Source organism: Adiantum capillus-veneris, chromosome 3 (genome assembly GCF_014529385.1).
Source record: "Adiantum capillus-veneris isolate H3 chromosome 3, ASM1452938v2, whole genome shotgun sequence".
NCBI classification, from domain to species: Eukaryota; Viridiplantae; Streptophyta; class Polypodiopsida; order Polypodiales; family Pteridaceae; genus Adiantum; species Adiantum capillus-veneris.
This window is the reverse complement of record NC_140933.1, coordinates 29885803-29912974: the sequence shown is the minus strand read 5'-3', so window position 1 is coordinate 29912974 and position 27172 is coordinate 29885803. Positions and strand designations below refer to the sequence as shown.

The 27172-nt window shown below is 45.0% G+C and overlaps 1 protein-coding gene across 2 annotated transcripts in view; it reads left to right on the top strand.

Moving 5' to 3' along the window:
• The first annotated feature begins 5819 nt into the window (after window positions 1–5819).
• The window catches only part of LOC147460674 (uncharacterized), a 91412-nt gene continuing 70059 nt past the window's right edge, over window positions 5820–27172 (top strand). Inside the window, exons 1-3 of one of the 2 annotated variants that reach the window (XM_086508395.1) lie at window positions 5820–7679; window positions 7899–7937; window positions 8034–9423. In XM_086508395.1, the coding sequence (XP_086364521.1) occupies window positions 6437–7679; window positions 7899–7937; window positions 8034–9423 (2672 nt within the window). In that variant the 5' untranslated portion in view covers window positions 5820–6436. Of the gene's footprint in view, window positions 7680–7898; window positions 9424–27172 lie in introns of both variants that reach the window. The other variant, XM_086508394.1, reaches the window with a different exon arrangement.

Below are 27172 nucleotides of genomic sequence, written 5' to 3'. Positions count from 1 at the left end.
CAAGCATGAAGTAGGGCATAAAGCCGGCAATACCGAAAGAGTAATATCATGAGGAACATCGGCCAAACCAGAAAGCCAAATGGTTTTCTTAACACCAAATCAGAATCAGGCGGGTGGATTTTTTTCAAAAATTTTGGAGCTATACCAAAATTCAAGAAAGGAGGGAAGGATGTAGAAGGTGAGGGTCGTCCCAGCAGGCGCTAACTGCCCCTTAGAAGGCTGACTAGCGGGAGCAGCCACACTGGCAGTAATTATCGCAGGTAGTTACTGCAGTAACTCCTGAGAGCTATAAATAGGACCCGCTACACTGTAACCGGGCTTCTTATCTTTTTGACTTTTGGGCTTCCTAAAAACTTTTGGTTTACGTTAGCTTCTAGATTTACTCCTGTAATCATCTGAGCTTAAACCCATTGTACACTGTACTGGTCATCATTGAGCTGTTAATCTGAGTCTACAAATACCATTTCTAGTCTTCAGTTGTGTCTTTCATTTCAGTATAACATTCCAGTTCAGTTCTCTATTTCAGTCTAGTACTTTGTTCCAATTCTCACTAGCTGAACTAACGACATAACCAGTAGCTCTAAATTCTAACACTGGAATAAGCTTTCTGAAGAGACCAACTCCCATTCCATCTGTCATCCACAAATTTGACTACAAGACCAAGTCTAGCAAGTGTAGATACAGACAAAATATTCTTCTTCCAACTCCCTTGACCGGATAAGAGGCATTGTTGACACAAGTGGTTGAATCCCCATGAGGGACATCCTCGAGAGAGGTAAATAGGTCATGATGAGAGGTAATGTGCTTTGTAGCACCACTATCAAAGTACTATACTTGAGCATCTACAACAACTGACAAACATGCATCATGGATAGAAGGATCATAAGTGCACTTTGCACTAAAAGCCCATTCTGCATCAACATCGTCACAGTCTCCTTTCACAGAAGACTCAACAATAGCTGCATTTGTAGTGGAACCAACATTAGTAGTGGAACCAACCTCTTTCTTCTTAGCCTCTTTGGCATTCAACTTAGGACACTACTTGATCAAATGATCATTAGCTTTACAATCACGGCAATGCATCTTCTTTTGCCCTTATCACCATAATTCCTAAACGAATTGATGCCAACACAAGCATTAGGAATAGATGATTTACTAATCGCAGAAGGACCATGAGAATTGGCTACATTGTTGTTACCACCTTTTCTTTGAGCAACAATAAAGGCCTATTCAACAGCACGCTGTCTAGTCCCTTTTTATTTTGGAAAGTGACTCTTGCAACATCAATGTGCATAATGCATCAAACTTGATAGCTTCTGGATTTCCTTGGGTTATGAGTCTCTAAGTACTAGCAAAAGTTTGGTAAGAATTTGGTAAGAATTTGGTAAGGCATCAAGAACAGTCTGCATAAGGGAACTGTTTGAAATGGCTTCACCTGCAGAAATAAGTTGCTCATTGATATCCTTGAAAGTGTCCATGTCATCTTCCTCGTGCATAATCTTTGACTCCAACTCTTTACGCAACAATGCAATTTTTTCCCCCTTTGCGACTTGCATAAAGACCAGCTAGAATATCCCAAGCCTGTTTTGCAGATTTCGCTGAACGAATGTGAGAAGTAATAGTGTGCTTCATAGGCAATGTAATCAATGCATGGGCATGTGCATCTTTTACATCCCAACAAGCTTGCTCAGCCGTAGGAAAAACAACTCAGGCAACAACAACCCTACCACTAAAACCTGCAACATCCTCAACATAGCCTACATCCTCAGAACCAGGACATACATCAATGCCCTGCACAATGTTCCAAATGCTCTTTGAAACAAGGACATGTTACAGCATGTAAGCCCACATAGGGTGATTGTCCCCATCCAACCTATCCTCAACAACAAACATCTTGAACACATCTGTGTTGGTGTCAGCCATGGAGAATGCTACACTTGATGTGAAAACTGCCCAAAAAGAGGAGAAATAGAGTGGGAACAACACATGCTATATAGCACAAACTGTAGAAGACTGTACGGGACCTACTATGTAGAAAATGGCACTGACAGAAATTCTGCACAAAATGAAAAAATAGCATGCGTAGTACTACCTGTAGTGGAAAAGGAGGCCGAAATGAGTCCAAATCAAAAATCTGAGCAGACCAGGATCTACAAGCTATCTCAAAATATTTGTCGACCTGCGAACGCTTGCCAAAACTCACAAAAATAGGAGCAAGTGAGCAGGTGTGTGTTGGAGCTGATGGCAACTAAGCCTAGGAGGAGGCAACCTGCTCTGATATCAATTGTTGGAATTAGGGTTGCAGGAAAACACACACAACTTGGAGAAGATGAAGGAAGCTCGAGGCACACAACAAAGAGTGTACTACTTAGTGTGCAATAGAAAGATTAGATAGCCCTAGAGTGATGGGCGTATATACAATGCATAGGGGAAAAACCCTCTTAGTGAGGGGAAAAATGCCCCGGCGGTCCTAAGTGTGTTCACACACATCACTACCACATGTATATGGTAACATGTAGGAGTAGACTTGTGTGTAGAACAAGAGGAGTGAGAGGTCCAAAACTCATAAAACCCCCTTTGCAAATACAATCCAACCATGATTCTTCACATGGTGCCATAACTGCTCCACAATATTTTACCCCTATACTTCATAATTCCATCCATCATGACTGCACTACTTTTAGAGCTTTGTAAAATTGAAACACCACAAATCTATTGCACCAGAAGACCCATCCTATGTAAAGTGCCCTCAACAAAATCCGAGTCCACTCTATCATAAGCCTTCTCAAAGTCAAAGAAGAGGATTGTCAAGGGCAGTCTCAATTGTTTGGCATGCTCCACTACCTCAAAATATGTGAAGATGTTGTCATTTTTACTCCCAAGTGTTGCATGGCTATGGGAGAGAAAAGGCACAACCAAGCGTATGGTAGCTCTCTAAAAGGGTATGGAAAAGCACATTGAAGCTCCATCCACCCAACCAATGCTTTGTATGGGGTAGTTGTGTACTTATTGTTAGAGTTATGGCATCTCAAGTGAACTACCCAATGTGATGCCATTATTTATTTTGGCTTTTAGGTATTTATTTTTCAAAGTCTGGGTAGGGCGATTTACTTAGGTGGGTATATATGCAACCCATTTCCCCCATTGTATCATCATCAATTCATTGCCCAAGGTTGGTTGGTTCAACAATCTCTCTCTCTCTCTCTCTCTCACACACACACACACACACACACACACACACACACACACACTTTATGTCTCTCTCGTGTATTCTTCCCATTGCTCTACACTTCCACATCGTCAACTTTGACATGGTGTCAACATTGTGCTTGTTGATCGCAAGGAAGAGGATTTGGACCCGATGGAGAAGAGAAATAGAAGGAGCATTGGCTGCATTTTTGAGCCTTAGTGGTGGTGGCATCCGAAGATGGCAAAGAGTGCTCAATCGACACCTTGTAGCAGAGGAGCAACAAGATTCGGGTTTCAACAAAAGATTGATTTGACTAGATGTATGGAAGTTAAGCTCAATTAGGTAAGTTTAGACAGCCTATTCACCTAATGGAGTTTTGAGTAGACTCTTCCAATCATAGCTCTTCAAAAGGTAGGATTTGACTTCCATGGAGAACTTATCTCCTAAATCTTCTCCTCAATCTACTCCATGTGTTGGATTCTCGATTTGCTTCATTGGCAGGATGTAAATATCAGTCTAGGTGACACAAAGGGATACACACAAGTCCCCATTACACCATCACAATTAACACTTACGTGTGTACGTACGTGTGTGTATTTGAGTAAGCGTCTTTCTAGAAGTACTTGTTTGCAAGTTTAGGTTACAAAACATTTACGATCACTTTAAAGTAATTATCTATGTATTCAAGCTACTTTTTGGATCGATAAACTACTTTTTTAATTATATTTTCCTTGTGGATCTTACCCAAGCATTGTCTCAATCTTTTGTTACATTTCAATAATCTCCCATTCGTGTACGCTAATCTATTTCAAGTCACCTAATTCTTCCTTTGTTTACTTTGCTACATAAATCTACTTATATGTGATTAAGTCCTTAAAGTGCGTATATTAGATTTTTTCCATGCAAGTAGAAACCTTCACATGGTAACTCTTTGTTTGCCTTTCAAATCACATATACAACTCTCATCCAAATTGTAAACCCACTTTGTACAAATGGCCTTTTTGCTAGGAGGCAAATCACGTAAAGTCCATGTGTCATTTTCTATAAGTGCATCATATTCTGATTGCATGCCATCCATCCAATTTCTTTGAATTATGTGCTTCATCAAAAGATAGAGGTTCCTCCACATCACATAAACTAGAAACAGCCAAAGCATAAAATTTGCACATAAGATGCATGGCAAGAATTTACTATCACACAAGTATGCACCATCCATTTTGGCATACCTCTAGCTTGCTCATTCTCTAGAAACAGGTTTGAATTTGAGTCTTCATGATGTTGGTGATCCTGTCAATGTCACTCTTTACTAGAGTGCTATTGGATGCCTTATTTATGTATGCAATATGAGACATGATATTCAGTTTGCCATCTCGTAGGTGTGTAGATTTATGCATAGCCCAAGGTCATTCCTGGAATAATCATTAACAAAAGTCATAAACTACAATTGCTTGCCAAAAGATGAAGTATGCATAGGACAATAAATATCAATGTGGACAATCTTCAATTTGTGCGTAATCACACAAAACCATCCTTTGCAAACTTGGAACATTGCATTTCCCCAAAATACAACCTTCACATACATGTCCTCTGAATGGCTTGACCAACATTATGCATGCTTAGTCTTGTTTACCCTAGATTGAGCCTCCTATAAAAGCATAGAGAAAACGCTATTGAGTTTTATAACATCAAGTTTGTGCCATGTCACAAGTCTTCAAGTGGAAGCAAAAGTCTAATAGGAATTTGATAACATATCAAGAACAGTGTGCACAAGGGAATTGTTAGCAATAACCTTTTCAACAACGACCAATTGTTGCATGAGACCTTTAATCTTCACATGGTATACATCCATTTCATCCTCCTCCGCGTAAACTTGGCTCTAATTGTTTACATGGGTCAACAATTTTTGCATTATTGTGACCTTCATATACAACAGCACTATCACATGTTTGTTTTTTCATTTTTGCTAAGCAAATGTGTGGAGTAATGAAACACTTAATCAAGAGCATAATCAATACATGAGCCTATGCATCTCTACCATCCCAACGCTCTTGTTTAACAATGGGCAAAACAACTCTAACTCATGCACTATTCTCTTGATTAATGCTATCTTTTGATGTAAGGTAGATGAACTTTACACCGATGCCATCAACGGACGTCCTTGAAATTGAGTCCAATCAAAACAAACCGCATGCATTGACTTGTGCAGGTTTCAAGCTTTCCTATTGAAAGGGTGAGTAACTTGAATAGCTAAAGGAAGACACTCCTGTTTTACAAGGTGTCAATAGCCTTGTATCATATACAAACACCTACCTTTCCTTTTGTTTCTTTGCTATTTGAAGCCGACACCAAACCTTAACTTCGTGCATAATTTGCGCACACATGTATGATTTTGATGCAATGTCTTGAAATTCCTGGCACATGAGCTTTCAATGGGTGCAACGCTGCAGAGTCACAAATTCTGACCATGTGCAAGGGAGTGACACTTTATACACATACCCCACCCAAACATGACAATGGGCATCACTCATGTGCTTAGCTTTTGCAATGAACTCTCACACATGGCTCTTTGCAACTAGCAATGAATGGCAAAGAGGGTGACAAGTATTAATGTGAACGGGCTTTAATACTAAGTTCTTTGCTCATCATCATCATCTCGTCGTCCAAATTTCCCCCCCCCACTGTTTTTCGGAGTCCGTGTTCGGCGAAGGGCTGTGCTTCCGTTCTCCCATAGCCGGGATCTTCTTTATCTGTTTGCTTTCTCTTTTCCCCTGCTTAGCGGGTCGCATGCATTTTCTTGATTCTCATCTCCATCATCACTGCCGACAGAATTCCTGCTTGACAACATGTAGCCATGCGGCATTACACTCCATGCAGGAATTCTGGAGTTTCTTTACCTGACAGGAGAGCAGGAGACAACCAAGAGAAACAATAAGTTTGGAAAGAGAGAAAGTTTGGAAATGTACAAATTACTGAAAATTTCCGTGCATTGTACGTGCAGCAGTTGAAAAATGGAGGAGGAGTGCATCAGCACAAAAATGTGACAGAGAAAGGCAGGGCATTTTAATGTGCATTTGTTTTGTGATGATTACATTCATATGCACTGCTTGCAGATTTCGGATATGCTGAAGGGCAAGAAGTGCAATCACAAGTGCATTGACACATTTGGCCAGCAGCGTTGCATTGTATTACGCAGTGGATTTCCTCTTGAAAGACTGTATGTGTCATTGCCTGATTAGGTAGTTCAAGATGTCTGACCCTGCGGATTTCATACTAGATTTTCTCAGGAGGCATCAGTTCGCCAAAGCTGAGGCAGCCTTTAAGGCTGAGCTTCTGTCAAGGGAAGATGAAGGAAGGTTTCTCTTGCCCTCAGACAATGTTTCACATCAGGATCTGCAATTGCAGTCACCTGGGGGTGTGGCTGGTTTCACAGGCGAGCAGAAGTTGATGCCATCCCTCCAGAGTGACAAGCTGGGGGGTTCTAAGAGCAATGAGGCCGGCTCTTTTTCAGAGGAAGTAAGGTCTCCACCAGAGAAGCAGCTCTACGTAGAGTTTGAACCTAGAAGAGTATCTTATCAAGATGGTTTTATCACACGGTCACAGGAGTTTGCATTCGAGGATGCTAGTACTGTACCCAAGGGTGAAGCTCCTGAAGACCGTGTTACGTTTCCTATTGAAGCTTTAGGTCCTGTCATGCAGGGAACGAGCTGGCAATCTTCACACAAGCAAGAGGAAGCAGGTGCTTTAATTGGCAGAAACTGTGAAACACAGGCCAAAAGTGAGCAAGATGAGCATATCATAGTGAGGTCTGATGAAACAATGAATGAGGAGCGACAGTCCAAGCCTACAAGTACCTTTTGTGTGTCACAGTTTCACGCTCAGCATCAAGAATATCACACAGACGAACTTCAGAAAGAGCTTGATCCTTACATGCCAGAGTCAAAACAACCAGCTCACAAAAACGAAGACAAGGCAACTCAATCAGATTTGCTAGTGGGAGGTCAACAAGTAGTAGATAGGAAAGAGCACTGCAGGGAAGTGTCTTTGGAGGTGCAGACTGTTGTTTCAACAGACCCACTCAATGAGGAGATTCATGAGAACACTGATCCAAGGATTCTTTTACCTCTTTCGTTACTAAAAGCGTATAGGAGTGATAGGGAACAGAGGTCTTCTAGTCTAGAGAAAAATAATTCTGTTTATGGGAAATCTGGAAAGAAGTCTGTCTGGGACTGTGAGAATGTTGAAGCAGTGACATCACTGAGTGGAAATTCACGTGTCAGCTCTCATTCTAATACCCTAGAATTGCATCCAACCAGCCTTCACGAGTCTGGGGAGCTTCCTAGATTGGCTCCTGTTAGGCTTCATTCTATTGCTATGGAAGTCCTGACAAATGATGGACAACACACAGATGAGAATGGAATGGGCGAAGATGCTCTGGGTTCCCTTACATCAATGGACAATTTACTCGTCCAGGACTTACTACCAACTTCAGGTTATGCTTGTTTTTTACTACTTTGAAATCAAGATCTAGTTACAATTATGAAATTGTGAGCAGGCTTTTTTCTTTTTCGCAAAAATTTGGCTAGTAGACTGAGAACACCCAGATTTACATCCCGTACTGCTTCTCTTTTTTTGTTTCAGGAATAACAAACTTCATTCTCTTGACGTTGTTTCCATGTTGCTCTCATTATCAACTTTTTGGGCTTGCCAGGATCTAAGAGGTCAAATTTCAGATCCTCTGTCAGTCAAGGTATTGTGGGAGCTCTGTCAAATCATGTTCCTGGTATTTCAAATGCTGCTGATGGGTGGTATCCTGATGAATATTGTGATTTGGATACATATGAAGATGATGATGATCCTGGCTATCATAGGCAGCCCATTGCTGATGAAGACTGGTTTCTTGCACATGAAATTGATCACCCTAGTGACGACGAAAGAGCAAGGCAATTTACAGAAACACACAATGTAAAAAGTGCCATGCAGACAAGGAAGGTTGATGAAGATGAGCAGTCTGGTGGAGGAGAGGATTCTTATTTTTCAGGGGAAGAGTATTACAGATTACAGGCAGCCAAGAAAGATTACAACAAGCCACAGTTTTCTGTGTCGAGGAGATCAGACAGTGAACAGCTTGCTTCCATTAACGAGCATCCTTCACAAGCTGCTAGTCACCCAATAACATTATTGGGGGTTGATCGGGGAGCGGAACAAAATCAGGGTCGGGCTTTTGATGCTGAGGAACTTCTACAAATGCAATCTCAGCCTATTTGGAAAGGATTTGTCGGTCGTTCTATTGATCGTGATGAGGATGATGTAGGATTTGATGGCTATAAGGTAAATACTGGTGGCGTTGATGATGACAATCAGGAATCTGTAAGATCAGGAGGTATGTTTGTGAGCAGTGACATCGCAGATGTTGGTAGTGAGCTAAGGGACAGTTTGCTTGGTGGAAGTAGTGAAGGTGATGAAAGTCTAAGAGATCAAGATCTGTCGACATTTAAGCCAAAAAGAAGCAGTTTTGATTCCCATAAATCGTGTACTGATGAGCGGGAAAGCCTCACAGGGGTGAGAAGTGCTTCTATGCCGCATTTGGAGGCAAGTAACAGTGAACATGACATGGTATTGCAATACTATAATGAAGCTTGGGGCCTTTGTAAAAGGGCCACAGATAAAGAGCTTGCAAGCAGAAATACATTTCAGTCTACGGAGCTCTCCAAGAGCAAGCACTTGACAGACTGTAGAAATATGGGATTGTTTGAAAATGGTGGGTCTTTGCTTGAAGGGTTTTCCTTTCCTTCACCGTCAAGCACAGGAGAAGTAGCAGTCTCAACTGCAGGATCTCTGAGGTCACTGAGGTCAACCAGGGAGGGCATAGGTCAAGTAGATGAGTTTGATAGGTATGCTAGAGGCATGGTAGGGCCAGATGACACTGTGGCTGCTTGGAAGCAAAAGAGTAACAACTCATCACCCATTGTCTACTCTAGTGAGGATAACCTTCAAAGGTTTGAGTTGCCAAACTATCCGAACGGTTCCTCTCAATCCATAGACTACCATGATAGTCTGCAGGCTAAAAAGCATGGGAATGAAGGGTCAGAATTAGGATACCAACTATCAACGCGCCAGCCATCAGTTCAAGAGGAAGAGGATACTTTGGTTGGTCAGGAGGAAATGAGAATGCTGAATGAATACGACGATCAGTTTGAAATATTCAACTTAAGAGTCATACATAGAAAGAACAGGTAAGTGGTCTTTAGTCTTCCATTGTTGGTGCCTAATTCTTTGACTTGGTGTTTTAGTTTTCTCACTTGTAGTTTGACCTGTATTTTCATAGCAAGTAAAGTCACAGGGATATTTTTTTCATAAATAGCCTCACAGGTGTGCCAAGGTGGGAGGGTTCAAGTCTGACTCATATTGTTTGATATCGGGCAAGAATATACCATTTTGTACGCTTCATTTTGCCTTTTGTAACCATTGCGAGTACTGGCATGTTCTGAAACCCACCGTAGTTTTAGGCAAAGAACAAAATATGATTTGAACAGGGCCCTAGTGTCAAAGGTGTAGTGAAAAAGGTGAATCGGATGATGTGCAACAGGTGGTGATGGACTCTTGATCCCGGGCAACCGGCGAACCTTGTCAATGCCATGAGCAAACCTCATCCGAATCAGCCCTGAATAGTGGACAACCCTCCTTGCGTGTAGAACCTGCAAGAGCACAACACCCATGGCACAACAAATAGGAAGATGAGGGGGAGAGAGCGGGCTGAATCTGCAAACGCTGGCTGATCTGACCGTGCGGCGAGGATTTGCTACGGGAAGGTGAGATCTGCGAGGTTTGGGGGCTGCGGTATGGAGTCTAATCGCTGAAAATGCAAAACGCTGATGCTGTGGGCTGAACTGTCGCCAGGAAACTGCAAAACACTAGGCTGATTTTCTGTTTCAAAAACGGGGAATCTGCTGTTGCTAGGCTGATCTGCAACTTGCAAAACGCTAGGGCTGATTTGCAAATGCTGATAACTCTAGGCTGTTCTTGATGGCTGAAAACGCTAGGGTGTTCCGCCGGGGGTCTTGCTGAGAAGGTGCACTGCCAGACAACTGGGTCTCTGCTGCCTCTTTTGCCAGAAAGTGCTCGCGCTAGTTTATCCTTAGCCAATTTGCCCTACCCATTTTTTCAACAAAGTTACTTAATAATAATAAGTGAAAAATGGCTAAAATAGGGAAAATAGGTTCTATGCATTGTAAAATGCTCCTGATGGAATTGATGGTAATGCTGATGATCATGTTGTGTAGAAATGCAACTACTCTAAGTGCCTGGACATGCACGGTTTGCGAACAGACTCACAAAGGTGCCAGAACACTTTCTACGCTAATTGAACCCTTGTCATGAAGTAGCTTGTCGACATGCACATAGGGTTAGATGTGCACGTGACACAAGGATTCCTTTTACTTACGGAAGGGAGAGCCTTCCGTCTTCTTAGAGAGAGAGTGCAAGTGCAATGATCACAAACAAAGTGAATGCTACTGTGAATGAGAGTGCTGAGAATGAGAGAGGGAGAGAGAGAAAGATATGACACCAAACGGTTTTCAAATCCTCCTCCAAGGGTCCCCCTCTCTGTGGTGAGAGAGGTCTCTGCTATAGATTGCACAAATCTGGTATAATGGTCTAGGTGCTATGGTCCTTGATGATGACGATGTCGACGACGACGATGGAGACTATGACGATGACGACGATGGTGTTGTCATCAAGTCCGGGATCTGCGATGATGGCGACGAAGGTGTCGTCGTCAAGATAGGGATCTACGATGACAATGACGAAGGTGTCGTCGTCAAGATAGGGACTGCGATGACGATGTCGACTACAACGATGGTGTCGCGACGACGGCATCAAGGCTGAAAACTGAAAACGCTAGATGGTGTGCTGGGGATTTGCTAGTGTGGTGGCACCGCGGTTTGGATCTGCAACTGCCGAGTCGCACTTGGCTGAAATGCAAAAACGCTAGGCTGATCTGGCTGAAAATGCAAAACGTTGGCTGATCTGATTGTAAATTGCAAAATGCTGGTTGATTCGGTTGTAAACTGAAAATGCTATGCTGTTCTTGGTTCGGCGTGGTCGATGCGGCGAGGATCTGCTACGGAATGTGCGGGTTCTCGCGAGGCTAAGGCTGAAATCTGAAAACGCCAAGCTGATCCGGGTCTTCTTCTTCTTGAGAAAATGCTAGGGCTCCTGCTGAGGTGTTGCCCGATTGCTGGGTGCCTGCCTCCTTGTGTCCCTGCTTCTTCTGCTTCTACCGAGTGCCCAATGGTTTTCTTTTATAGCTCTTTAGCAATTTGCCCTACCTACTTTTCCAAGAAAAGTCACTTATTAATAAATAAGTGAAAAACTTGTATTTTGGGAAAAGAGTTCTATGCTCTGGAAAATGCTCATGATGGGTCCTGAACGTCATGCTTATGATCATGCTGTGTGCAATCAGAGGGTATGCAACTATTCTAAGTGCTTGGACATGCACGGCTTGCGCACAGGCTCACAAGGGTGCCAGAACTCTTCCTAGGCTAACCTGAACCCTAGATCTGGGAGAGCTTGTCCACATGCACATAGGGTTGGATGTGCATGTGACATCCCCTCCTTTTTAAAGTGAGGTACTGGTACCGAGCTGTATGGCGTCGAGGGAGTGCGCCAACAACTCTTGACTCCTGTGAAGAACTCTTCGTCAGCCCACTTTGATGCGTGGGTCGTGCCATACTTGAACTTCATGAAGGTCTGCAATGCTTGCTTCTCTGGGCCACGTTGAAAGCGACACAAAATGATCTCTTGCGGCTTTAATGCTCCAACTTCGGCTATGGTCGTGGGTCCACCTTCTTCAAGATTGTCTGAGGAGGAAAATTCGTGAAACCATTTCCAACAACAAACCATAAACATACCCATTTCATGTAGAATAATTGGAAAAATACTATTCTCCCTAAATGACTGTGCATGCAATGCAGATGAACAAAGTGACGGAGTGCCAAACTGTTCACCAAACACACGCAAAAAGTGGGATCGAAACTTGACTTTTCGACCTAAACCTATCAAATGTGGCAAATCACAATGGAAATGCTGATGCTTGATGGACAATCTTGCTCGTGCTCTTTTTGAGACTGTCATGCCAAGGAAGAAACATGTAATAAAAGCGATTGACAAAACAATCAATTAGGAAACAATGTGAATTCCTTGAATGCAAACTTTTTTTCTTTTCGAGAGTAATCTGCATACATCCGTGCTCATCCGTGAGTGAATCATATGCATCGTACAATATGGCATGCCTGTGAAAAGGGAACACATAAAGACGGTGACGAAAATTCAAAATACAAGAAACCGTCACGAATGAGAAACTTGAACAATGCGTGTTGACTAATCATGCAAACACACAATACTTCCCGAGTGAGTTCTTTGGACCTCGGCTCAAGAGCCAAGATTGGTCCTGCATAAATGATCGTATCTTCAATGAGGTTAGCTTCACTAGAAAAATCATCATCTAAACCATCATCCTTGCGGACAATCACATCTCTATCATGCAAAAATTGTGTCGTGCTTCGGAGAAGAAAGGACTGAGAGAGTCTCCTTCTCATGTTTCTTTTCAAGCTCGCCTGCAAATGAGGAATAAGAGGCAAATAATGAAGACCCTCCTCACCACGAATGATAATGGGAGAGTCACTTTTGGCATTTAGAGTGAGCGTATTGTCTACCCAATCATTGAGAGGGTTATGTTCATGAAACCATCGAATGCCCAAAATCATATCACATTTTGAGAGAGGAGACACAACAAATTTTCTACGGAAGGAAGCTTGCTGAAAAGTGAATAACACATCAAGGCACTCTTGCATAATGAGAGTCCATACCGGGAGCGAAGCCTGACACCTCGAGAGGAGTTGTCTGGCTAACCTCCAAGCGGGCTTTTTTGACAAGAGAGTCACCAATCACATCATGCAAACTGCCTGAATCAAACAAGATCACCATGCGTTGACCATTCACATGACCATAACACTTCATGAGAGACTCATCAGCTATATGAGCATGAGAGACTTGGGACACACTATTGTTCTCATTTATGGCGTTAACAAAGGATGTGGGTTCTGTGGGTTCTTTAGGTTTGTTGGATGCTTTCTTAGGACAATCTCTTTTCATATGACCTTTAGTGTGACATTCAAAACATCTTTTGTCTCGTGCATATTCGGCTCGTTTTTCAATAGTTTACCAACCTCCTAAAATTCCTTGAGCAGATTTTTCATATGGCATCAACTTCGGGTTTTCTTGACTTTTAGCTTTTCCTTTTCCCTTAGGTTCATTGTGAGAATTCTGTGCTTGAGAAATAGAGGAAGATTGATTAGGAGAATTATCGTTGTTCTTACCGATCTTACCATTCTGCGGGTTCTGAGAATTCTGAATGGTACTATGAAAAGACTTGTTCTCCTTAGGCTTACCTTTATTGTGCTTCATCTCTTGTGCGAGAGCAATTGCTACCGCCTTGTTGAGATCTATGGGTCGAGGACTTCTACATCGAACTCGATATACTCGTCCAACTTGAAAAGGAACGCCTCTTTGTGCTCTTCATCCGATTTGCGTAATTGGGTGCCGAGCTGCAAAACACGGTTAGAAAAAGACATAACTGGCATACCATTTTGCTTGAGATTACACCAATCTTCTTTCAACCGCGCTAAGTACTGAGGTGGCATGAATCGTGCCTTGAGCTTGCCTTGGAAGTCGGCCCAATTGAAAGAAAGGGACATGCCTTCCTCGACTTCCTCTAGGTGCGCAGTCAACTGTGTTTCTTGCCATGCTTGATACCAATTAATGGCATCACCGGCAAGATACATGGCTGTCGTCAAAATTTTGCGATTCCGTGTTTTCTTAGTTGTTGCAAAGTAAGCATTAAGTTGATGCAACCAAGAATAAATAACATTAGCATCCATCTTACCGCCATACTTACTGAACGTCAACTACTGGGTTGTTGGAATCTGCATCTCTACCTGTGCTACTTGATGAAGTGCCAACGTCCTTGATTGGCTCGAATTTCGATGTGAGTACCTGTAGGACCAACTCTTGCATGTGTTGGTCTCTCTGCGCCTCACGCTCTAACTCCATAGCCACTCGCTTTTCTTCGGCCGCTATGCATTGAGCTTCGTGTGTTTGCTCGCGCTCAAGCTCCATAGTCGCCTTTCGTTCTTCGGCCGCCAAGCGCGCTTGCTCACGCTCCTACTCCCGCTCCATGGCTGACCTCCTTTCTTCTAAGGCGGCACATTGCACCTCCTGTTGTAACATCATCTCCATCATCGACTTGACCAAAGCCTCCATAGGATTTGGTGCAATTTGTGGCGTAGATGGGGATGGGGGAGGGAACAATCCTCCTAGTGTAGAAACTTCTTCTTCGCTAACTCCACTCTCATCACCGTCACTCAAAGTATCCATTCCACTTTAGGTGATGACCATACACTGAGATCTTGGGTACTTAAGTTCTTGAGGAACTTGGGTTCTTGAGGTTCTTGGGTTCTTGAGTTCTTGAGGTTCTCGAGTTCTAAGCTTGCAATCGGTGTTTGAGAAGGCTTTTCTCTTACCCGAGCTCCACTCTTCCCTGCGGGCGCACCCACCCCTTGGTGGCCTTGCGCTCACACCAAGGTTGCTTTTTCCCACCTCACGTCAATTGGCCGACCGCTAAGTGCACGGTCCGCTCTCAATGAGTGAAAAGAGGAACAAGGGGAGGCTGGACAAGCTCTCTTTCTTGGGTTACCTGCCACTCTTCAAAAACACGATTAGGAATCGACACGCCCAAGTGGACTTGGGTTACGTGCGATTGCAACAGGAAAAAAATGTCTATGATTCTTTCCTTGAGTGATATAAAGCACTGCCAAAAGCTCTGATACTAATGTAAGGTGCAACGGAAGTGAATGTTGATGTCACGTGACACATCCAACCGTATGTGTTTGTGGACAAGCTACAACATGGCCAGGGTTCAATTCAGTCAAGTCAGTCTAGAATAGGAAGTAGTCTGGCACTTTTGTGAGTTTGGTCGCAGACCGTGCATGTGTAGACACTTAGAATAGATGCATATCCTCTGGTTGCACACAGCATGATCATCAGCATTCCCATCAGATTCCATCAGGATCATTTTACAGACCAGAAAACCTATTTTCCCTATTTTTGACATTTTTCTTTTATTATTTTTAATTGACTTTTGTTGGAAAGTAGGTAGGGCAATTTTGCTAAGATAATATATAAGCAAACCAGAGCTAGCACTTTCTGGCAGAAGAGGCAGCAGGAACTTCGGTTCAAGGCACCTTCTCAACAGGACCCCAACAACATGGCCTAGCGTTTTTGCAACACAACATCAAAGCTAGCGTTTTTGTAAGACAGATCAGCCTTGGCGTTTTTGCATTGCAGAGCAGCTTCGGCATTAGCAAACACAACTGAACCACTTGACGATAGTAGATCAGCCCTAGCGTTAGTAGATTTCCCCTAGCAACAGAATTCATCCCTAGCATTTTTGCATCAGCCTGGCAGTCCAACGTTTTTTTGCAGATCTTCGCGACAAGACCTTAGATAGCATCAGCGTTTTCAGTTTTCAGCAGTCAGTACCCGCAGTAGAACCCCCAAACCTCGCAGATCTCACCTTCCCGCAACAGATCCTCGCCGCACGGTCAGATCCAGCGAAGTTTGCAGTTTCAGCCCGGAAAACACAGATTTCAGCATCTGCGTTTTCAGCGTGTCGTCGTCGCATCGTCGCCATGGACATAGAGTCAGAATTCAGCAGATAAAGATTTGCAGATTTCAACCATTAGCGTTTTCAGATTTCAGCTCGTCTCGTCGTCGTCAACATTGTCGGCAAGTCCATAGCATTGTAGAGATTGTGCAATCAATAGTAGACCGCTCTCGCCATAGAGAGTGGGGCCTTCGGAGGAGGGTTTGACAACATTCTAGTGTCGTGTTCTTTGTTCTTCTCTCTCTATCTCTCAGTCTCATGCACCTTCATTCGTAGTGTTCACCACTTTGTTTGTGTCTATTGCTCTCTCTCACTAAAGGAACGGAAGGCTCTCCCTTCCGTAAGTAAAAGGAACCCTTGAGCACAGTTCGGAGCACTCATCTTGAGCAAAGTTCAACATTCACTTCCGCTGCACCTTACAGTTGATGATGCTCAGGATGAGTGCTCCGAATTGTGCTCAAGGGTTCCTTTTACTTACGGAAGGAGAGCCTTCCGTCTTCTTAGAGAGAGAGTGCAAGTGCAATGATCACAAACAAAGTGAAGGCTACTGTGAATGAGAGAGAGAGAGAGAGAGAGAGAGAGAGAGAGAGAGAGAGAGAGAGAGAGAGAGAGAGAGAGAGATACGACACCAAACGGTTCTCTGTCACGTGACACATCCAACCCTATGTGTCCGTGGACAAGCTACAGCATGACCAGGGTTTAGTCAGTCAAGTCAGTCTAGAATAGGAAGTGATCTGTCACTTTTGTGAGTTTGTTCGCAGATAGTGCATGTCCAGACACTTGATTTAGATGCATATCCTCTGGTTGCACACAACATGACCATCAGATTTCATCAGGAGCATTTATACAGTGCATAGACCTATTTTCCCTATTTTTGACAATTTTCACTTATTATTTTTAAGTGACTTTTGTTGGGAATTGGGTAGGGCAATTTGCATAAGATAATATATAAGGAAACCAGAGCTAGCACTTTCTGGCAGAAGAGGCAGGAGTGCACAGGCAAGCCACTTGCAACAGGCATCCCTCTTTCTCTCTCTCAAGCAAGACTCTACAAGGACCTGGCGTTTTGCAGCAACAAAGACTAGTGTTTTTTCAGCATGCATCTCCAGCGTTTTTAAAGACCATCAGACCAGCGACCTCAGCCTTGGACAGCGCTAATTCAGCCCCCTGTTCCAGCGTTTTTGTAGGACAGCAGAATCAGCGATTTCAGCCCATAATCCTGGCGTTTTCCAGACTTATCACCAGCGTTTTTGCACATGCAAATTCAGCGATTGAAGTCTAGCAGATTCAACGTTTTTAGACAACATGACATCAGCGTTTTCAGCAGCATGACATCATCATTTCCAGTAGCATGAACAATAGTAGATCAGCCGCGTCATTGTCGACAGTTGCAGATTCACAAGCATTCCCAAGTATTCAGTTTTTAGCCCTAGTCTCGTCATCGTCGGCACCACCGTCGGCCTTGAGATAGCACCACTTAGTTTTGCATTAGCATCTTGTACCAGATTGTGCAATCAATAGTAGACGACTCTCGCCATCGAGAGTGGGGCCCTTGGAGGAGGGTTTGACAACATTCTGGTGTCGTATTCTCTTCTCTCTCTATCTCAGTCTCAGCACCTTCATTCACAGTGTTCATCCACTTTGTTTGTGATCACTTGCACTCTCTCATGAAAGAACGGAAGGCTCTCGCGTCCCTAAGAAAAAGGAACCTTGAGCACAGTTCGGAGCACTCATCTTGAGCAAAGTTCAACATTCACTTCCGTTGCACCTTACATTGGTATCAGAGCTTTGGCAGTGTTCTGTATCACTCAAGGAAAGAACCACAAGAACCACATAATTTTTTTTGCTTGTTGCGGTTGTACGTAACCAAAGTCTACTTGGGCGTGTCGATTCCTAATCGTGTTTTGCAGAGTGACAGGAAGCCCAAGAAAGAAGGGCTTGTCCAGCCTCCCCTTGTGCCTCTTTTCACTCATTGAGAGCAGACCATGCACTTAGCGGCCGGCCAATCGACGTGAGGTGGGAAAAAGCAACCTTGGTGTGAGCGCAAGGCCGCCAAGGGGTGCGCCTGCGAAAAAGAGTAGAACTCGGGTGAAGAGAAGATCCTTCTCTAACACAGATTGCAAGCTAAAGAAGAACCTCAAGAACGTCAAGAACCTCAAGACCCCAAGAACCCAAGAACCAAGACCCTCAAGAACCCAAGAACCCAAGACCCACAAGAACCCAAGTTCCTCGTGAACTTAAGAACCCAAGACTTCAGAGGATGGTCATCACCCGAAGCGGAATGGATACTTCGCATGGAGGTGATGAGCATGAGGGTGGTGAAGAAAAATTTTCCCCACCAGGAGGTTTTTCCGACCCTCCTCCTTCCCCATCTATGACAAGGATTGCACTAACTTCTATGGAGGCTTTCGATAAGGAGCTAGAAAGCGACGAAAGTATGGTAGCCATAGAGCGTAGATACGAAGAAAGAATGACAGCCATAGTGCGTGAACGCGAACAAGCAGAAAGAAAGGCCAAAGAAAGCCTAGCCGAATTGGATCGCTAGTACGAAGAAAGACGGTTAGCGTATGAAGAACAGAGCGCTTGACACATGAAAGAGATGTGGCGACTTTTTTCTATTGTGAAGGTGCAGTTTGAATAGAATCAAGAGAAGGAGACTCTTTCAGTCTCGTCTTCTCCAGAACATGACACACATGATTTGCATGATGATAAGCATGATGATTTGAATGATAATGATGAGCATGATGATTTGGATGACAATCACAAGCATGATGATTTGCATGATCACGATGTGATTTTGCACGAGCATGATGATATGCAGAAAAAAGAAACTGTGATTGTTCACAAGGATGATGGTTTAGTTGATGCTTTTTCTAGCGAAGCTAACCTCATTGCAGATTCGATAGATCACAAAGAACCGATCTTGGCTCTTGAGTCGAGGTCCAAAGAACCCCCACAGAAAGTATTCTGTGTTCGAATGATTAGTCAACACGCATTGTTCGAGTGTTTCATTCGTGATGCTTTCGTGTATTTTAATCACCGTCCTTATGTGATCCCTTTTCATAGGCATGCCATATTGCATGATGAATCCCTCATGGATGAGCACGGATGTATGTGGATTTCTCATGAAAAGATGAAATGTTTGCATTCAAGGAAGTGAGATTCCATGTCTCTTCATTGGCATGACACATTCGTAGAAAGAGCACAAGAAAGTATGAGCACCAAGCATGGGCATTTCCGTTGTGAATTGCCACAGTTGATTGATTTAGATCAGAAAGACAAGATTCGATCTCATTGTTTGCGTGTGTGTGGTGAACGGTTTGGCACTCCGTCTATTTGTTCATCTACATTGCATGCACAGTCTTTGAGGAAGACGAGATTTTTTCCAATCACTTTACATGGAATGGGTATGTTCTTGTTTTTGTGTTGGAAGTGGTTTCATGAATTTTCAGCCTTGGAGATTCTTGAAGAAGGCGGACCTATGTCCATAGACAAAGTTGAAGCATTGAAGGAGCTACAGAAGACTTTGTTGCTTTCGGCGTGGCCTAAAGAAGCAAGCGTTGCAGGCCTTTATGAAGTTCAAGTATCGCATGACCAACACATCAGAGTGGGCTGGCGAAGAGTATTTTTGAGGATTTCAAATGTTGTTGGCGATCTCCCTCGACGCTATACAGTTCGGTATTAGTACCTCACTTTGAAAAGGAGGGGATGTCATGTGACACATCCAACCCTATGTGTCCGTGGACAAGCTACAGCATGACCAGGGTTCAGTCAGTCAAGTCAGTCTAGAATAGGGTTCAGTCAGTCAAGTCAGTCTAGAATAGGAAGCGATCTGGCACTTTTGTGAGTCTGTTCGTAGACAGTGCATGTCCAGACACTTAAATTAGATGCATATCCTCTGGTTGCACACAGCATGACCATTAGATTTCAACAGGAGCATTTTTATAGTGCATAGACCTATTTTCCCTATTTTTGACATTTTTCACTTATTATTTTTCAGTGACTTTTGTTGGGAACTGGGTAGGGCAATTTGCATAAGATAATATATAAGGAAACCAAAGCTAGCACTTTCTGGCAGAAGAGGTAGGAGTGCACAGGCAAGCCACTTGCAGCAGGTATCCCTCTGTCTCTCTCTCAAGCAAGTCTCTACAAGGACCTGGCATTTTGGAGCAACAAATACTAGCGTTTTTTCAACATGCATCTCCAGCGTTTTTGAAGACCATTAGACCAGCGACCTCAGCCTTGGACAGCGCTAATTCAGCCCCCTGTTCCAGCGTTTGTGTAGGACAACAGAATAAGCGATTCCAGTCCATAATCTTGGCGTTTTCCAGACTTATCACCAGTGTTCTTGCACATGCAAATTCAGCAATTGAAGCCTAGCAGATTCAACGTTTTTAGACAGCATGACATCAGCGGCTTTAGATAGCATGACATCAGCGTTTTCAGCAGCATGACATCAACGTTTCCAGTAGCATGAACAGTAGCAAATCAGCCCCGTCATCGTCGACAGTTGCAGATTCGCAAGCATTCCCGAGCATTCAGTTTTTAGCCCTAGTCTCATCATTGTCGGCACCAACGTCGGCCTCGACATAGCACCACTTAGTTTTGCATCAGCATCTTGTACCAGATTGTGCAATCAATAGTAGACGACTCTCGCCATCGAGAGTGGGGCCCTTGGAGGAGGGTTTGACAACATTCTGGTGTCGTATTCTCTTCTCTCTCTATCTCTCAGTCTCAACACCTTCATTCACAGTGTTCATCCACTTTGTTTGTGATCACTTGCACTCTCTCATTAAAGAACGGAAGGCTCTCCCTTCCCTAAGAAAAAGGAACCTTGAGCACAGTTCGGAGCACTCATCTTGAGCAAAGTTCAACATTCACTTCCGTTGCACCTTACATTGGTATCAGAGCTTTGGCAGTGTTCTGTATCACTCAAGGAAAGAACCACAAGAACCACATAATTTTTTTTGCTTGTTGCGGTCGTACGTAACCAAAGTCTACTTGGGGGTGTCGATTCCTAATCGTGTTTTGCAGAGTGATAGGAAGCCCAAGAAAGAAGGGCTTGTCCAGCCTCCCCTTGTGTCTCTTTTCACTCATTGAGAGCAGACCATGCACTTAGCGGCCGGCCAATCGACGTGAGGTGGGAAAAAGCAACCTTGGTGTGAGCGCAAGGCCGCCAAGGGGTGCGCCCGCGGAAAAGAGTAGAACTCGGGTGAAGAGAAGATCCTTCTCTAACACAAATTGCAAGCTAAAGAAGAACCTCAAGAACGTCAAGAAGCTCAAGACCCCAAGAATCCAAGAACCAAGACCATTAAGAACCCAAGAACCAAGACCCTTGAGCACAGTTCGGAGTACTCATCTTGAGCAAAGTTAACATTCACTTCCGCTGCACCTTACATTCTCAAACCCTCCTCCAAGGGCCCCCCTCTCTATGGCGAGAGAGGTCTATGCTATAGATTGCACAAATTTGGTACAATGGGATGCTGTGGTACTTGATGATGACTATGTCGACGACGACGATGGAGGCTATGACGATAACGGCGATGGTGTCGTCGTCAAGTCCGGGATCTGCGACGATGGCAACGAAGGTGTCGTTGTCAAGATACGAATCTGCGATGACGACTAAGGTGTCTTCGTCAAGATAAGGACTGTGACGACGTCGACGACGACGGCGTCAAGGCTGAAAACTGAAAATGCTCGAGGCTTTGCTTTGGATCTGCTAGTGTGGCGGCACTGCGGCTTGGATCTGCAACCGCCGAGTCGCTCTTGGACTTAAATGCAAAAGCGCTACGCTAATCTGGTTGAAAATGCAAAACCTGGTGATTCTTCTTCTTGATTTTGAGAAGGCATACGACAGAGTTGACTGGGACTTTCTAGAGGGCACTCTATACAGGATGGGCTTCTCAGAAGCTTGGATCAGAGGGGTGTCAGCTCGGTACAGACAGACACACAGTCAGGTTCTTTTGGTAGGAGGTAGAGGTGATCGTTTCATGCTCACTCGTTCGGTCAGACAGGGCTGTCCTCTTGCCTCCTTCCTCTTTCTGTTCTATGCTGAGGCGATGAGCAGGGTTTTGGTGTCGCAACAGGTTTGTCTATGGGGCTCAGCACTCCCTATTCAGGGAGATGATTTGCTGGACGCTGAGTTTGCTGATGACTCAGTCTTGTACTTAGATGTCCAGGAGGCCAACCTTCACAGGTGTGAGCATGCTCTTGAGACCTTTTGTTGTGCATCTGGTGCACTGATCAAATGGAGAAAGATTGTGGCTTTCTCGGTTGGTAGTGCCCCTATGCCCGACTGGACGCCAGGTGAGGGTTTCAGGTGGATTCCCTCAGGGACTGCAGTTCGGTACTTGAGCTGTCAGGTTGGTTTGGACTTGTCTCCCGAGCAGCAGATTGCTCCCCTCCTCCTGTCCATCAGGAGGAAGTTGTTACATTGGAGCTCCGCACGACTTTCTTTGGCTTACAGAGTTGTAGTGGCCATCAGGAGGAAGTTGTTACATTGGAGCTCCTCACGACTTTCTTTGGCTGGCAGAGTTGTAGTGGCCAACCAGGTGCGTTGGCTACTATGTGGTACATCACTTCTTGCTGGATCTTCTCGAGTTCTTGTATCAACCAAGTAGAGTGGCTGATCAGGAATTTCCTTTGGTCAGGGCGAGACACTTTGACTGCCCGAGCCAAAGTGGCTTGGCAGGTCATCATTCTTCCTTGTTCACAGGGAGGGCTTGGGATCATTGACCCAGCACAGCAGAGCAGAGCCCTTCTTGGGAAGTTCATCGTCCGAGGTCTTCTTCCAGGTGAGGAGCCCTGGAAGGAGTTCTTGTTATAGCGACTTCGTGCTACCTGAGGCACCCTGGCAACCTTCGACCAGATGGATCTTCACAGAGATGCGTAGAGTTGGTTTGAACTTTGAGCAGGAGATTGGAGGATTGCTTTGCTTTGGGGTTGCTTCGATCTTGGGAGCACTTGCAGCGAGGTCTGGAGCAGCGCCAGCCTACTTGCATGGAGGAGCGCCTGCGACGACAGCCACTTGTTTGGAACCCCATGGTTAGCACTTAGAGAGGGCACTTGGTTGGTTGTCGGCCTTATGTTTCCTGGGGTTCCATGGCAGCGGGTCCAGCATGCTCTTTAGGTGACTGGTTACAGTTTTCAGGCTTGTCAGAGGAGCTGCATGGCTTTCAGCTACAGGGCATGAGAGGGGTGTAGAGCATGTGTCAGGACATTTCAGAGGCAGTATCAGCTGAGCGGCTTACGCCTCTCGAGTCAGCAACGCCCAGATGGATGGGAGCCTTCACGCGACTGGAGGTTCTCATCTCTGTTCGGGCTTGCTCAGAGACTGTTCCCTCCCTGTTTTTCAAGCTACAGGGAGAGGGACGCTTACAGCGAGTTGTAGTAGAGGCCCCGCAGGTGGCAGAGTGCTGCTTTCAAAGGATCCGAGTGGTGGGCATCTGTGGGAGGACTTGTGTCATCGATCCTGACCTAGCAGCTCTTGAGACTGGACATTGGAGGCAATGGGCCTAGGAGTGTTGTCCATTGGCATGAGTACAGTGAGACCCTGGAGAGTGGCTCTAGAGGGACCCTTGCTCTTCTGCAGACCACCCATGTGTCCCTTTCTTTCAGTACACTGTTCGATTGGGACGTCACATACTGGAGAGAGGCTCGCCCCGCTGCAACACCTCATTGGCAGGAGGAGAGTCTCACAGCTGAGTTTTTGGCAGCTTTTTGGGAGAGGTTGTGGGACTCCAGACAGTCGAGGTGAGTCACTTTGTTTCAGTGGCTGGTCGCACACAGAGCTACAGCAGTTGGGAGTTGGCTGGTGCATAGTGGTCTCTCGGTCGCATGTACAGCTTGTGGAGAGTCAGCGTCATTGTCTTTGGGACTGCCCTTTGGCATAGCAGGTGTGGCTTCGTGTTCTTCGGCTGATGCTTGCTCTTTCCACAGCTCGGCAGTACACTTGGGGGGCAGCGACTTGGTCCACTCTCACGGACTCGGCACTTCAGTTTGAGCTATCTTCCACCAGCAGGATGATAGTGATGCAGGGGGGGCGGCCTACACTCCAGCGTGCCACAGAGCTTACTCCACAGGAGTGGTGTAGTGACAGAGAGGAGTGCAGGGAGCTCATCAGTGGCCTGACACTCTGGTTCATCTGGCGGGCCCGCTCTTTCCGCATCTTTGAGGCTCGCCTTGTACCACCAGGACTGTCCGCGATCTTTGGCTAGAGCTGATCCACACTCTTAGAGGACAGCTAGAGAGACTCCAGGGCAACTCCGACCGCATGCGGGAGCGTTGAGAGGCCTTCATTCGACTCTGGCGTCCTAGGCCTTTTTTCACCATGGTCTAGGGAGTACTCAGATGGCACTACCGTCCACCTGTGTGGCTTTTCCCTCCTCCCATTTCCTGATTTAGCCTCATTGTACATATGCTGTTTTTTCATTGGGAGAGTCTCCCCTTCATGGTTGTTGTAGCCCTCTCTCGAAGAGTTGGTTGTAGCCCTGTGGGCAGTTTCATTAACTAATAGAAGGATCTTTTTCTCGGAAAAAAAAAATCTGGTACAATGGGATGCTGTGGTACTTGATGATGACTATGTCGACGACGACGATGGAGGCTATGACGATGACGACGATGGTGTCGTCGTCAAGTCCGGGATCTGCGATGACGATGACTAAGGTGTCGTCGTCAAGATAGGGACTGTGATGACGATGTCGACGACGACGACGACAGCGGTGTCAAGACTGAAAACTGAAAATGCTCGAGGCTTTGCTTGGGATCTGCTAGTGTGGCGGCACTGTGGCTTGGATTTGCAACCGCTGAGTCGCACTTGGACGGAAATGCAAAAACGCTATGCTAATCTGGTTGAAAATGCAAAACGTTGGCTAATCTGGTTGTAAACTGCAAAACGCTGGCTGATTTGGCTGTAAACTGAAAAAGCTATGCTGTTCTTGGTTTGGCTTGTCGGTGCGGCGAGGATCTGCTACGGGATGTGCGGGTTCTCGTCAGGCTAAGGCTGAAATCTGAGAACGCCAGGCTGATTTGCTGAAATCTGGAAACGCCAGGCTAATCTGGGTCTTCTTCTTGAGAAAATGCTAGGGCTCATGCTGAGGTGCTGCCTGACTGTTGGGTGCCTGCCTCCTTGTGTCCTTGCTTCTTCAGCTTCTATTGAGTGCCCAATGGTTTTCTTTTATAGTTTTTTAGCAATTTGCCCTACCTACTTTTCCAACAAAAGTCACTTATTAATAAATAAGTGAAAAATGTGTATTTTGGAAAAAAGGGTTCGATGCTGTGGAAAATGTTCATGATGGGTAGTATTGAACGTCATGCTAATGATCATGCTGTGTGCAATCAGAGGGAATCTAAGTGCTTGGACATGCATGTCCTGCACACAGGCTCACAAGGGTGCCATAACTCTTCCTAGGCGAACTTGAACCCTAGATCTGGGATAGCTTGTCCACATGCACATAGGATTAGATGTGCACGTGACATCATAACTTGGCATCTTTAGAGGATGAAAAAGGAACACTTTGGGTGACTATTGCCAGAGGTTTGTTTTGGCAGCAGATCAGCCAGCGATCTGCAATTCCAGCCCTAGTGCTAGCCTCTTCCTTGCAGATCAGCCAGTGTTTTCAGTTTTCAGTTTTCAGCCCATTCCCTCACGGGAGACGCGCGAGATCTACTAACGCCAGCAGCCATTCAAATGTGATACGGTGATTCGACAGCCCATTGAGCCTCTCCCATTCCCTTGCTACATCGAGTGCTCCCATTGCTGCCATCATTGGCATCACCAAGATCTGCGTTTTCAACCCTTCATTCCTCACATCGGGAGCGCAGTTTAGCCCCATATCTACCCCTTGGTGGCCATCCACAATCCCACATCGAGACGAATCCAAAGATGCATCAAATCAGTACCGGAGGTGCTTCATCTTGAAGAGTTACCTTGACGACATTGCCCATTCGAGTTAGTAGAGTCTGCACTTAAGGTATTGCATGTGTGTACTTTCTATTTGGGCAATCAAAATGTAAGGTGCAACGGAATGAATATTTGAACTTTGTGCGTGAAAGTGCATGAGACTGAGAGATAGAGAAGAGAATACGATACCAGAGACGTTGTAAAACCCTCCTCCGAAGGCCCCACTCTCTATGGCGAGAGCGGTCTACTTATGATTGCACAAATCTCTACAATGCTTGGACTTGCCGACGATGCCGACGACGATGAAGACAACGACGAGACTGGCTGAAATCTGGAAACTCAAGGGCTGAAATCTGCAAATCTTCTATCTGCTGAATTTTGACTATGTCGGTGATGCTGTCAATGGCGACGGTGCGATGACGACGCGCTGAAAACGCAGATGCTGAAATCTGCGTTTTCCGGGCTGAATCTGTAAACTGCGATGGATCTGACCGTGCGGCGAGGATCTGTTGCGAGAAGGGGAGATCTACGAGGTTCGGGACTTGATCTGCGGTGTTTAAGGGGTGAAAACTGAAAACGCTGGTGATTCTTGAGGTTCCGTCGCGGAGAATCTGCAAAACGCTGGGGTATGATGCAGATGCAAAAACGCTAGGGCTGAAAATTTGCTGTTGTCGCCGGTTGTTCTTGAAGGAGTACGAGCGGAAGTGCGACGCGAGAGAGAGTGCGAGAAGAAGAGCACGACGATATGGTGAACTCGCTCTACTGTAATGTGTAGAGCATAGTGAGTTCTTATTAGGTTTTTACAAAAGAATATGTGTACATACCTCGCGGCCCGCCCACTTACCTGGGCGACCACATCGGGCTTTATACCTCAACAACCTCCCACTTAAAGTCTAATGTGGTACTTTAAGTGTGAGAGAAGCTACTATACAAGCTAATATACAAGAGATGTAGGGAAGCGATGTACTACCCTACACCTAACTGCTTGCGAAAATGCGCAAAGCTCTCTGAGGGAAGTCCTTTTGTAAGTAGATCAGCAGGATTTTCTGTGGTGTGAACTTTGACAAGCTGAAGTTGCTTATCCTCGAGCATTTCCCTGATGAAATGATACTTCACATCCATATGCTTTGTCTTTGAGTGATAAACTGGATTGCGAGCCAATTGTATAGCACTTTGACTATCACAATATAACACAGGCATCTCTTCTTTGATTCCCAAATCTGTTACTAGTCGATTAAGCCAAATTGATTCTTTGCATGCCTCTGATGCTGCAACATATTCAGCCTCTGTAGTAGACCGAGTAACACAATCTTGTAATCTAGAACGCCATGATACTGCTCCACCAGCCAATGTAAAGACA